The 13,708-nt window shown below is 43.5% G+C and overlaps 1 protein-coding gene across 1 annotated transcript in view; it reads right to left on the reverse strand.

Moving 5' to 3' along the window:
• The window catches only part of ANKRD33B (ankyrin repeat domain 33B), a 38,452-nt gene extending 27,774 nt beyond the window's left edge, over window positions 1-10,678 (reverse strand). Inside the window, exon 1 of the mRNA XM_068162008.1 lies at window positions 9,654-10,678. Within this exon, the coding sequence (XP_068018109.1) occupies window positions 9,654-10,085 (432 nt within the window). The 5' untranslated portion in view covers window positions 10,086-10,678. The remainder of the gene's footprint in view (window positions 1-9,653) is intronic.
• Window positions 10,679-13,708: the final 3,030 nt, after the last annotated feature.

The raw sequence follows: 13,708 nt of genomic DNA on the forward strand, positions 1-13,708 counted from the left end.
GTGGGGCACTGCCTGGGGGATTGCACTGATTTTCTGTCCCTGAAGTTTGAAGAAGACACTTTCACTCCTTTCACTTCTCCTTACTCTGTCACCCATGAAATGGCAGCCAGTTTCACCCTGCTCTCAAACCACCAACTGACTGCCCTCCAGGAACAACATGTTGTTGTTTTTTCCACGCTGGTGTTTCTGTGCAGTGAGCTCTTCTGAAGCAGTCACAGACCAGAGTCTCTGACATGGTTACACTGCCCAGTCTCCTGTGCAGACAGGATCCATTGAACACATCGGTGACAAAGTGCCTGCAGCACAGCAGGGGAAATAACCTACTGCCTTCCAGCAGTTGCTCTCCTCTGGCTGCAGTTGCTCTGTGAATCTAGGCATTTACCGTGCTCTACAACTCTGCTGCTGCGTTTGCATTTTCTGCATTTTGCTCTGCATGTGCACGCAGATCTCAGCAGGGCTCTGTAAGTCTAAACACTAAGGCTTTATCACTAACTGTGCCATTTCACTTTTTGGAAAGTGATACTTGTTCTACACTCTTTTCTAATGATCTATTGCTATTTCATGGTCTTTACAGAATATCTTTCTTATATTTTAACTCCTTTATGGTCCTGAGCTTTGCTGCCTTCTCTTGAAACCTTTATACTTCCAGATACGCAGAAGTACCTCACCGATTTCCGAAGAAACTCTTCCCTTTCTTTTCATCGACATCTAAGGGCACTTTTATGGATACAAGGCTACCTTTCTGTTTTTCCCAACCAAATAGTAAAGATGTGTGCCAAGACTTTTTCCCACAAGCTACAAATAGAAAGTTACCTACGTTTTGTGAGTATGGGGGGGGGTGGGGGGGTGGGGGGTGGGGGTAAAGGCAAATATTCCTTAAAAGGCTGCTTTTATGAACAGATTGGATATATTCAGTTATCTGTCACTTTTCCACTTCAGAAAAACAGTAACAATGGCTCATGTGCAAACTGCTCCCTCTAGCAGTTACAGAAACAAAACTTCCCCAAAGGCCCAGTTCTGAGATGTGGCGGCTGCTGACAGTCTCTTAATCAGCAGTTGATCTGTCTACACACAGGCTGTCCCAGAGACAATGAATCACATACTACAGAGGCAAAGAGGCAAAAGAAACCAACCCACATAAGTGAAAGACTATTTCAGGACCAAGCTCAAAACACTGTACATCCAAAACATGTAAAGTAACAAATGCCCAGCTGTGAATCGTTCCCATTTTGGATTGGCTTGCCTTCAAACTGCTCCCTGTGGAATGTAACAGACATAATAGAAAAGAATAGAATTGAAAAATGGGAACTATTTCTACTTTGTGTGTCTTTCCCATAGTGGATACAATTTCCATTGCTAATTCACTGCCACACGTGTAACCACAGGCTCTGTGACAACCATTTCCATTCTACAATCCCTAATTATTTCTTATTGTGACACGCTGGGTATGCTACAGGAGTATACTTAGCCCAGGCTGGAGGGTTTTCAGTTTTGTTTTTAATGAAAGTAAATTCAAACCTATGTGGCATAACATAAAGGGTAACCTTCTAAGAGTAACTTTATTTATGAAAACATTAAAGGTGAACTACTGCCTCCAAAGCCTGTGGGAGTTCTTCCTTGTTTTTACATCCTCCACAGATTTTCCTTTCAACTTAAAAAAACATACCAGCAGGTTTTGGTAAGTGGCCTTTGTTCAACTATACTTCCATTTAACAAAAGTTAAACCTAATTTCCCAGAACAAAGACAGGCAACATAGAAAGAATAGGCAGAAAAATCGATAGCAAGCAATATACATTTTATGTCGCTTGCTAAAAATCTACCCAGAACACAACAACTTGTATAAAGAAAATATGAAAATTGGAAAAGGTATGCAAATCAATGCCAAAACCACTAATCTGGGGGGGAATGGGGCATCCTATTAGTTATGTCATCTTACCTGAAAGCTGTCTCATAGTATCTGAAGTACACAGCATTTACAAATATGTTTCTGCTGGCAATACAATGAGCCCATGCCCATTTAGTGGGAGCTTCTGCAAGTAAAAAGGTGCTGACTCTTTCCACATCGGCTTTTATTTCAGAATTAGCAGTGACTTTTAGTTACTGAATATGTATCACTTTTCTTTAGAGGAAGAAAAATGTGGTTTAATGATACATAATTTAAAATAAACCTTATTCACCTGAGGCCTATCTGGCATGAAGCAACCAACACCTGTAAAGTCACAGAAGTATTATTCTCCTCTGTGAAGATGAAGTACTAGCAACACACAATATTATTGCAATAAGTAATCTGATTTTCGTTGGGTCTTTGTACACAGTAATTATTATCAAAATTAATATTTTTTCCCCAGTGTCTCTCTTTTAGGATTGAGGTGAGGAGAAAGTTCTTCACAGAAAGAGTTATTGGCCATTGGAACGTGCTGCCCAGATGTGAGATTGCCCTTCCCCCTTCCCCCCTTCTCCTCCTGGCATTAGGCTTAGCCAGGCCTAAGAGGCCTTGAGATAACTCCCCTTCCATTACCAGATAGGGAGCATCTCCCACGGGGGCAGCGAGGGAAGAAAGAGGAAGTGTAAGACCTTGCTGATAGATTTATCGGGAGCAGGACATTGTGGGAATGCAATATGCTATTTCCTGTGTCCACCCACTGGGCTGGACCCTCAGAACACCAGGGGTGCACCCCGTGTGGCAGCAGCAGGAGGCACCCAGCCTAAACTACCACATGCTCCTTTTGAGACTAAGTACAAATCATCTCTGACTACCTGTCAGCTGCATGGAGGATGAAGAAAGACTGGTCACACATTTCCAGTGGTCTTGTGAAGATTTGCGCACCCATTCTTATTAATTGTTCTCTTTAGTGTACAGAAATCATGTTCAGTGCATACAGTTCTTAAGTTATTTTACAGGACATGCTGTTGTGCCACATTGACAAAGGCATTAGTGACCTAACACTTTGGACAAATTCAGACAAGGGCAGGTAAACAGCTAACCTTCCTACGCTGACAACGCGTCTGACTGCCTGTCTGTATCAACCTCGTGCATGCTCTGGCTAGCTCACCAAATTCCCTCTTAACCAACTGACTTCTATCCTGCTACTGCTTTCTGATTACTTCCTTTGAGTTGCAATTACAGCATTTGAAGGATTCCCCATTAGTTTTGAGCAGCTTCTGTATTTTAACACCCTAAAATTCCTTGCCTTGCCTTTCGTTTTAAACACATGTGCTTTTGCAGGGCATTTTTCAGTGCATTTGGGTATTTCTGCATTTTTTTGGAAGGATTTAAACTAGACCATTTTTGCCATTAGGGTCTTTTTAAAACTATTTCCATCCTAAAAAGAAAAAAATCTCTTTCATGGTTTGGTGTCATACTGTTACGTTTCAATACCATCCCTCCCCTTAGAGCACCTTGAGAATATGAGAGAACTGAAAGTGCCTATGAAAATAAGAAAAAGTTCCCAGCATGATAGCAGATGACGTTCTTTGAGTAATTTTTTCTGACATGGGATTACTCACACTGTATGCCATGACAACTGCAAAGCGGTATGTGACAAGGAGATCTTTATCCCTCACCACAAAATGCTGCACTCCCCATTTTTTCATATTTACAAGTTAGCATTGTGAAGATAGCTATAGCAATTTAAACAGATTAATGGACTGCTACACAATTTCTGGCACTGTTTGTGATACCTGGCTTTCTAGAATAACATTATGCAGCACAATGTTCTCTCACCTGGGAAGCCAGAGCTGCACCACTGTCTCCCTGTCCTTTCCTACTAGTCAGTTTTAAGAGCACAGCCCTTTGGCAAAGACAAATTCGGGTGTCAGCTCCTTGGAGGATTCACTGTGCATCTTTCTGTGAGTAACTCTGAAGGGTAATGCTCCCTGAACTAGCTGAATTGTCTGACATAGTCTCACTGTGGCAGTACAAAGCGTGTGGGCTGCTCTGCTTTGCTGAAGAGCAGTCTGTAGTACAGGGCAAGGAGACAAGTATAGCATGTCTAATGCCTCAAACGGGTCCAATAATGAAACTGGGTGAGTGATGCCATTCCAAAATGTCCTTTGACAGCCAGCAATACATAAACAAACCTAGGTTGAACTCTGAGAAACACATCACTGCATTCAGAGGGTTGCTCTCTGAGGTTTGCCAATGCGGTGTCCACTTCGGGAGGTACGCACAGTGCCCAGATGGCAGTCTCATGTGCCCAGGCTCTGCGAACTCTCACAGAAGTCAGCAGAGGAATTATTTTGACAGGCTGTGAGGGGACAGCAGTTAGAGTATAAGCGTAACGTAGATGCCTGAAGCACCCTCTAGAGAAACCTACTGATCTCTGCTGAGAAAAGGAAAGGAGGGAAGCTATCCTCCTAACTCATGTTGTGAAACACCCTCCCAGGAAACTTCTCCTGCTTCTACTTCTCTGGGCTTCCTTCCATGGTTGGCACAAACCTGCATTCTCACATGGTTTGCAAGTAAGCTTTTAGCCTGGACACTGCCACTTTATTTTTGTTTATTGGGCAACAGCTACTTCCAAGGCTTTTGATGCATCGTTGTCCCTCCCCAGGTAATTCTTCATTTGGTTTTTGTTTTTTTGGGTTGTTTTTTGTACTAAGCATCGTGAAAGTGGAAATTATAAGAAATTTAGATCAAGAAGAACAACAATAGCCTTCAAAACTCTTTTCTTCCCTTAGTAGAAAAAGGAGAAAAACTAAACAAAACAAATAAATCCAGGCCCTCTTGGTGACAGACCCGCAGAACTATTGTGCCTCAAAAAAAACCCCCAAAACTTAACTCCAGAGGAGTACTGATCAATAGTATCATATATAAAGCATTAATGGGAAAAGTTAACTGCACTCATACATGGATTTAGGAATATTTTCTGAATGAGAAAAAGTATCTTGCAAGATGAGCAACATAGATTATTTTGCCTTCAGAACTTTTAAGGGGACAAAATGAAGACCACAAATGTACGATCTCCACTGTATAATAGTACATTTACAACAAGAAACTGTGTAATTGCAAAACCATTCCTAGTTTGTTGTGAAAGCTTCACTGAACAATGACCTAAAAATGAAAAGCTGAAAATAAGTATATTTGCAAACATGACACCAACTCTAAAATACAGAGTTACAGAATATCTACTAACACACACACAATAACACATGGACAGGTAGCAGAAAACCTTTCTACAGATAAGCTGCAGTGATTATTTTCAATGTGGAATGAAAATGCTCTTTGCCTTCTTTCCTCTCCCTCCCTCCCGTCCCTTAATGCCTCCTCCATTGTCATGGCAAATTTCTAAATTTGCATTCATTCTGTGGTTAGGTAACACTGGATTTTGAAACTGTCTTTTTGAGTATAAATAATTCTGGTCTCCATGGAGGTTTTAATATGAAGGGATGTTAAACTTATGAGGTGCAAATATCTGAAATTCTGGAAAGGTGGCTAGTGAGGTGGCAAAACCAGTCCCCACAGCGTATAGGGAAAAGCAGTATCATTTTCCAGATCATTCTCTGGACTCAGCCAGATCAGAAGATTTTATCAGAGCCATGATTTTATTCTCTCCTATGTATATGCAGAGCCCTCTTTACTGTCAGTGTAAATAGAAAATGAAATTGAATAGGATAATAAAACAAGTAGAGGTTATATAAATACAAATGAAATAGAATAGGTAAATTAAACAACTAGAGCACAGCAGAGAAACCACAGCTATTCATCTGCTAGCCTTTGTTTCTTTGAGGTAGCACAGAACACAGCTGGAGAGACCATCCTTGCGACACAGAAATGTGAGTCTCAGATAAGAAGGTTATGAATCATGGAAGGGAAAGACAATAAATTCTGAAGTAAGCATTTTTCTCGAAGATAAGAACAAACAGTGGGTCTTCTAAACAATTAACACTTTCACTAAGGAGTTCACACTTCTTCGAGCATGTGTGAACCTGATGGTCAACTGGTGAACATATTGATGAAGAGCACTGGAGGAGGAGGAAGAAAAGGGAATTTTTCTTGAAGCCCCCTCCCCAAAAAATTGCCAGTGGATGGAATGCTCATGCAGAAGACATATTTGCATATACTAGTATGATCTCCAAAAGACTAATGAATAGGTTACAGATTTCTCAGAAAAGCAATGAATATGTATTGATGTTTTACACGCTGTAACTAGACCCTCTTTGGCACTGGCAGAACTTTGCAGGCACATTGGCCTGCATGTCCAGATCTGAAATAAATATTTCTTTTTGCTCCCTAAACTTTCAAATTGGTCTTCAAAGAGTGTTTTTGACAACATCAGTGTGAGGCAGGTAAATACATCGACATGAAGGAATGAGAGGCCACCCCTGATGATCTATATATTTCAGCATTAGGTTTGTTAAGGAAAGGAAGGATGCAGTACCATGCTAGTCTTCTGGCACTCCATATACAGACAGCGGTGCAACAGAAGATGCAGGGATCAGTCCTTTGGGGAGCCTATGCAGACCATGATGGATAAACTGTGGTTGTCTCAACAATGATGAAAATGAGACAGGGAAGGTACCAGGCTATATGTGATGAGTAATAAATTGCATGTCATGGAGTCTGTTTTTCTGCAGGAAGGTGAATTGCCTGGTGGGAGTTCTCACAGCTCATGAACAGAGCATGGAAAATATATGCTTCTCTAGAAACCCTACAATGAGGCACTATCCAGCCTCACCAAATTTAGGTATTTCAATAAAAATGATGAAGGAAAATAAATAAGGTTATATCTGGATCTTAGTGTTTTTAGGAGGAATTTCTTCTGAATCTTGAATTTATACATTCACACTTTAGGGTCAAGGTAAAAAACTGAAAAACAAAGCAATGGTAAAATTCCAACTGTTCATGCCCAAATTCATTTAAAGAATTTAACCATTAGCAAGTTTCTTATTCATGTGATGTTTTGCAAGTTGAGCTTAACTACTTTCAGTATTAAAACATGATATTGTCTTACTACAATAACTTGTTACATTCTTTGTCTAGTTTGACAAAAACAAAAACCCCAAAGCATTTTTTCCATTGTGAAAACTAAACTGTACTGCTCATTCTTAACAGAGGTTACTAGATCAGGATTGTGAAAATAGCTAATACATTCAGTTGGACAGCTCACTCTTCACTACCCCACTTCTCATAAACCAAGTTGATCTTCCTTCTCCCTCCTGCCCCAGAGAAAAGAAACAAAACTTTAGAAGAAGTTCATCTATCATTGTAAACAAACATTATTCTGGTGACTAAAAAAAACCAAAACACAATAGTACAAGTTTTGGCAACTGAAATATTTCATTAGCATAAGTGATGTATGTAATGACTGCAGTTACTTTTTGGTAGCAATATTAATTTTTGTTTACAGATAATGTCAAATTATTTTATATGTGAACATTCAAGAGCTACAAAAGCTGCACAGAAAGGGCAAAAAACGACCTGAGTGAAACTTCCCTTTTGTCAAGTAAAGTCCTTTAACAAAAAAAAAAAAGGTAGTTGTCCTGTGCAAACTAATTATTTTGCCCTGATGATCCTCATGGGCGTGTCAAGACGGCAGTCACATCTGCCATTTCAGCTTCCCAACAGAAAGGTTGCTCCCATCACATTCACATCTGTCTGGAGAAGTTAAACTGTCTTGCTCTGTATCACTGTAATTAGGGCACTTCATGAGGGTTTATATCCCTTCATGAGGAGAAAGTGGACTCATGTCTTCCACACCGTCAATGACGCTTCCAGAAGTTGCCAAGTTGTTAGAACTTTTACTTTATTGTCATCAAAAATGTCAAAACCAGAATTTGATGTCCAAGTTTAATTTCAGGTCAAAGAGAGTATTTGCTGAAGTAGAGAAGAACTTTTAACAGTATTAACAAATGAGAAGAACTTTCAGTTCTTTTGTTTGTTTGTTTGTTTCTTTTCCAGGAAGCTGGAGAGATAAAGAGGCATATTTTGCTTTTGAGGAAGTGGGATGGTGCTCCAACAGGTAAACTCACTGTTTTCACAGCCCTGCACTGATCACCTCTGTAGAAGTAGCTGCTGTGGGATGAGGGTTGATGCCTACACTGAACTTGTACATACCCCCTGACTCAGCTCTGCAGGACCCCAGCCCAGAGTCTGAGGATGCCTCCAGCTTCACAGCAAGTTGCCATGGCCTTTGCTGTATGGGAAGGCCACCCTTGCAGAAAGGACAGTCATGTAGTGCTTGGTGTTTTACACCACACACACAGTGGGGGCAAACCTCCCCCAACAACACACACTTGAGGGCCAAATCTCCCTCACCAACACACAGGGCTCCCTAACCAATTTGCCCCAGTAAAGGCAAATGCCCACACAAGGTCAGGGCTGGGTTTGAACTCTTGCTCAGGCCCAGACCCCTTATACAAAATAGATGCATCTGCAGGATCTTCAAAATGAAATGTTCTGTAATGTACATTTGGATCTCACACATCACTGATTAAGAGTACGTTAGCTTGGGCAGAAAAGCTGATTTAAAACACTTCTTACCTCTGCTGCTCATTCCCACCCCCATTCTATAAGTTTTCTGCCTCAGATAGAGATATTATGATTAACAGATCTTTCTGTATCTTTTGCAGAAATACACTGTAAATCAGATCACCAAAAATCTGCATTAGAAACAAACCTTTAGGGGAGGAATAAACCTATTTTGTAGGAAAATGCCTATGAATATACATATCTAAAACATAAAAAACCTCTCCAACAGCCCTAACCCCAAATAACTGCATTATTTTTGATGTCAAGACCACTTAGTTTGGCAGAGTGGGTGAGTCAGTTTCCCAAGTGAAATCACTCAGGCTGTCTTACAAAACTCTTATAAACTAGATGTAGAAAAAGATTTAGAAATTGTTATGCAAACTACAAGTAAAAATTCTTAGTTGCAGTTACTAATCTTCAATATTGTTGTTCAAGTATCTCAGTTACACATGAGCCAGGAAATTTTCCCCAAGTTTCCACAGATTGCATTGTACTGGAAAGGTCCCTCAAAGGTCATCGTGTCCAATCCCCCCCCGGCAGTGAGCAGGGATGCCTCCAAGTAGATCACCTTCTGTTTCAGTAGTACACTTCCACTTCTATGATTCTGTGATTCTGCTCCTGTAGTTAGGTAGTAACTTGAGCCTTCCATGGCATTCTAGGAACTGAGAGTGAGCTTACATTTTGGGGAGGAGCTAAGCAAAACCAAGGAAAACACAAACTTTGAACAGTTTTTCTAACTCTCCAGGTGAAAAGCGTGGGGGCAAGGCAGGTTTGGCCCTGCTGAACACAACGGTTAGCCGTGATGCCACCGTTCTCAGTAAAATGCGGGAAACCAAGATTCAGCTCAAAACTGACGGCGGGAAAACTAGAATCTCAGCCTTTCCCTCTTCCCACAGATAGAACCCTTCCTTTGCCAAAGGCAGAAAGTAATATCTAGCAGGGCAAGGCTTCACACCCTTCTCCTGTCCTAGCTCCCTAGGGTCCTAGCCCCACGGGACTGCACACCAGTGCCCCTTCAAATGAAAGGGTTGTCCCATGATCCATTCATGCCTGCCCCCGCCCTTCTCCCTGGAGATTGGAGCTGGGGCGGGAGGAGGCGGCTGACAGCCGAGATGCATTTCTCCCGTGCGCCGGTACCCGCGGCTCCCGGGGTGGGCGGGGGGCGCGGAGCGGGATGCTCACCCGGCGGTTGCGGTCGGTCTCCCGCACCTCCTCCTCCTCGGGGCCTTGGCGGATGAGTGCTTTAAGCACGATGGTGTTGTTGGTGCAGCATGCTCGAAAGAGAGTGAGCGCCTCGGGGCTGTCGCGCTCCTCCTGTTCCACAGACCAGCAGTCCTCCTCGTCGTCCTCCAGCCCCCCTGGAGGATAAAAGGAGTCGTCCGAGGCGATGCTGCAGGTGTCGGGCAGCTCGGAGAAGTCCTCGTAGTCCTCATAGTCTTCCTCCTCTTCCTCCTCGTGGTCCTCCGCCTCGGCCAGTCCCTCAGCGGCAGCCCCTATCGCCCCCTGCTCGGGGCTGCTCTCCGCCTCGGTGCTTGGCATCTCCTTTGCCGCAGCCGGCGCGGGGCAGACCTGCTCCCCCGCCAGCTGCTCCCCGTCTCCGGACAGCAGCACCATGGTAGCCCCGGGGCCGGGACGCTAGTGCTGTCTTGTGCCCTAGAGGCTCCCGGCCCCGCGGCCAGCGGCTCCGCCGCGCCGCCCTCGCCGAGCGCTGCCCCGGCGGGAGCTAAGGTTCTTCCTCCCGCAAGCCCGGGGCGATCAAGGATTTCCTCTGCCCTTCCTCACCCGAGTTTCAGTCGCCCCTCGCTGGTCGCCTTGAAACAGCCCACTGCCGGTCGCCCCCGGGGCAAGGCATGCTGCCCCTTGGGGCTTCCCCGGGGACCGGGCCGGGCTTGCTGACCGCCACCGGCACGGCGGAGCGACGGCTGCTGCGGGAAGAAGCTGCCGGCAGGCAGGGTAGGTCTGGGGAGAGGAGGCGGTTAGGAAACTCCTGGCCCCTAATCCGTTCAGCATCTCTTTGAGCAGATTGGGCTCGGGTTTAGCGCGCTGACATCAGGGGCGCGGTGTAAGTGCGGTCTGCGGGGGGAGCGGGCGGCTGCAGCTGACAGGTGGGAAATAGGAACTTCCAGAGCAACCCGTACGCCCCGCCGGGCCTTCTCATCCGCCATGCCCCGTAGGCAACCAGCAGGCTTTCCATGTCGGTGGTGGTCGCGCTTCTGTGCTCAGGGATCGCACCCCGCCAGCCCACTCGCGGGCGGGAGAGGCAGCGGGGAGGGGCCGGCGGTACGGGGGCGGTGAGGCAGAGGCTGCGTCTCGTCCTTCACCGCGAATTGTCTGCTCCCAAAAGCCGTGATTACAGTAGTGCTGTGAAACTCCGGGAGTACAGGTCGCCTGTGCAGAGTTCTTATTTTGAAATAAACAATGAAACTAAGGAAGTGAGTATACAGACTTTCTGTGGCGGAAAGTTTTAAAGCAATTAATTTGTTAAACCACGTAACACAAACCTTCCAGTTTACCAACTGTAGAGATGTCAGGCACATACTTTTTATGCAGAGCATTTAGAGATTATATTGAGAGGAATGATGCATGTATAAAATGAACTCCACTTCGTCACAGCTTTTCTGAAACCTTTTTCCTTTCCAAATGCCATGGATTAGCACCATGCTTTGGCGGGGAACAGAAAAGCCCTTTAGCCAACAAAATAAGACGTCTGACTTCTTCAACAGCATTTCCAAGCACACCTCAAATATACAATATCCTTCACCAGGTGAATGTCCAGGGTCCAAGTCCTTGTCTGATGGGAGAGAAATGAACTATTATTTCTGCATGAGGTTAGGCAGACTATGGAAGATACTTTTTATACTAGAAAAAGGTATAAATGGAAAGTAAAATGTAACTGTTAGCAAAAGGGCCCAAGTAACATGTGCGTACAGTCTTTCAAGAAAACATCTTGTGAATTGTGTATCAGCTGTGATATAAAGCCCGGTGACTTCTTGCTGATCTCTAACTGGTGGGGTTAGCTCAGGGCCTAGCAGAGCTAGATACCTATAGTCAGAATGACTAAGAAAGAGCTTCCTGATTGGCTGCTTTTGCAAAGGAGCTAAACTGAGACAAAAGAAGATTAAACTATTCTCTCACCTCCAGACACCTCTGAGATCACAGCTGTCATATAGTACTAGCCTTGTTCATGTTGATGCTGTCAGTCTCCAGTTCTTTCTTTGCATAAAGAAAGGCCCTTACTCTAATACCATTGTATGTGTCTATTCCTAAATCAAATGCTCCAAAACTGGCTTTAATTGCAGCATGTCAGCTGCTTTTTACTCTTATTGCCTATTGATTTTGTAAATCATTGCATTTGCAGAATCTAAGGGCTCATTGAGTTAACTTTTTGTTTCTTACTCTGTGAGTGCAGCAAATGATCTGCTCAACAGATCCTATATCTTAGAGTAGCACTTGTATTTTGGAGGAACTTCTTTTTTCCTTGAAATCCTGAAGCTGGCAGGGAGCATTTGCATTTTTCTCAGCCTGAACTCATTGTAACAGCTGAGGAAGACTTTTGGCTGTAGTACTTTTGAATAGCAAAGAAATAATACTAACTAAAGTGGAACAGAGAGTTTTTTGGAGATGAAGACTCTATAAGAAGCAATTCATTAAATATATTTGTTTGTTTGTTTCTGTCTTATCCGACAACTTGTTAAGATTTACTTTATTTACCATTTTTGTTTGGTTGGTTGGTTTTTTTAATAATTACATATGTTAACAAAGATGCAGACAGCTGTAACTGAATAGAAAAGAAAACCTCCTCAAAACCCTTCATTCTAATTAGAAGGAAACAGCTATTTCGATACAGGAAAAGGAATGTTTGGTTCTGAAAATGCAACCTTTTTTTCTTGTGTTCAAGTTTATTATTGAAGGAGAAATTAATCAGTTCACTCCCTCAGCTGTAGTGGTTCTGTGGGGACCTCAGAGGTGAAAACTGTTTTCTCTTGTCTGAGCCTGACACTTTCATCCTTTCTCTCAAAGAATGGAGTTACATTGCTTGCGTTTTCAAAGCAACCTGTCAGACCAGTACAGAGCAGATACTGGGTTTCCCATTGAATGTTTCACTTTTACACATGCTGTTGAGGCTGCAATTAAAATGATTTAATCTCAATGCAACTTGACAATAAGCTACCACAGAAACGTGCAGCTAAATGGATAGAAACTGTTACATACCTCCCTAAAATTATGCTGCCGCCATTTATCTTGTCTGCCTAGAGGCTCCCACCATGATTAGTCTGCTTGGCCATAGTTATACTAGCTATCATAGAATAGCTTTGTTTGGAAGGGACCTCAGAGATCATCTACTCCAACCTCCCTGCCATGGAGAGGGATGCCTTCTAACTAGACTTGGTTCCTCAAGGCCTCATCCAACTTGGCCTTAAGCACCTCCACTGTCCAAGTGTTTTCTCAAGGTACATGCTCTTTCACAGATCACACAACAAGCTACACACACAGCTAAGCCACTGCTCGTGGGCTTTCCTGAAACACTGGAAGCTCTGACCAGGTCCTGTCTGCTTGTCTACACCAAGCAGCACAGACTCTTTTGGTTTGTGATGGAAGGAGAACAGGCTTAAGAGACCAGCCATACAAATGCAATCCAGCCTTGCACAGATTCAGGTGCAAGATACAGAGAGCAACTTGTAGTCAAACTTTGCAAGCTTTGCCATTGCTGAGCTCCCTGAGAATAGCAGGGGTTAGTAGCAGGTAGATTTCTTGTGGTACATTGTGCTAGTTCTGAGCAAGTGGTGCAGTTCCTTGAAAGCAAGGAGTACCTGGAAGCTGTGTACCTAGCACTTCTGTACCAATTGGTGAGGCTCAGCTTCACTGGAGGAAGTTTGTAAGCCACTTAATTAACTCTTTCTGGATTATTCCTTCATGACTGCAAAGAACAACTGTTGTAGCATTGGCAATGCATGTTAAACAGGCTAATGTGTTTTTATCTGATAATTTCCTGGTTTTGAAGCCTGATGGTGGAGGAGCAGTGGCAAATGAAGCTGGGAGAGGTAGACAGTCTTCATGTTTCCACAGAGCTGCTCTTTTCAAGTATGTACTGCTGTGGACTATGTATCTGATGCTATTCCACATAGAGAAAGCATGTAGCACATCTACCCTTGCTCTTATGAAGTTTAAGATCAGTTCACTCTTGTACAGATTTCCTGCAGAGGTGTGGGAGTCTGAGGCTTTCCACTCTTCAGATT

This window comes from Melanerpes formicivorus, unplaced genomic scaffold, assembly GCF_026170545.1.
Source record: "Melanerpes formicivorus ecotype bairdi unplaced genomic scaffold, bMelFor1.0.p_v2 SCAF_61, whole genome shotgun sequence".
Lineage (NCBI taxonomy): Eukaryota > Metazoa > Chordata > Aves > Piciformes > Picidae > Melanerpes > Melanerpes formicivorus.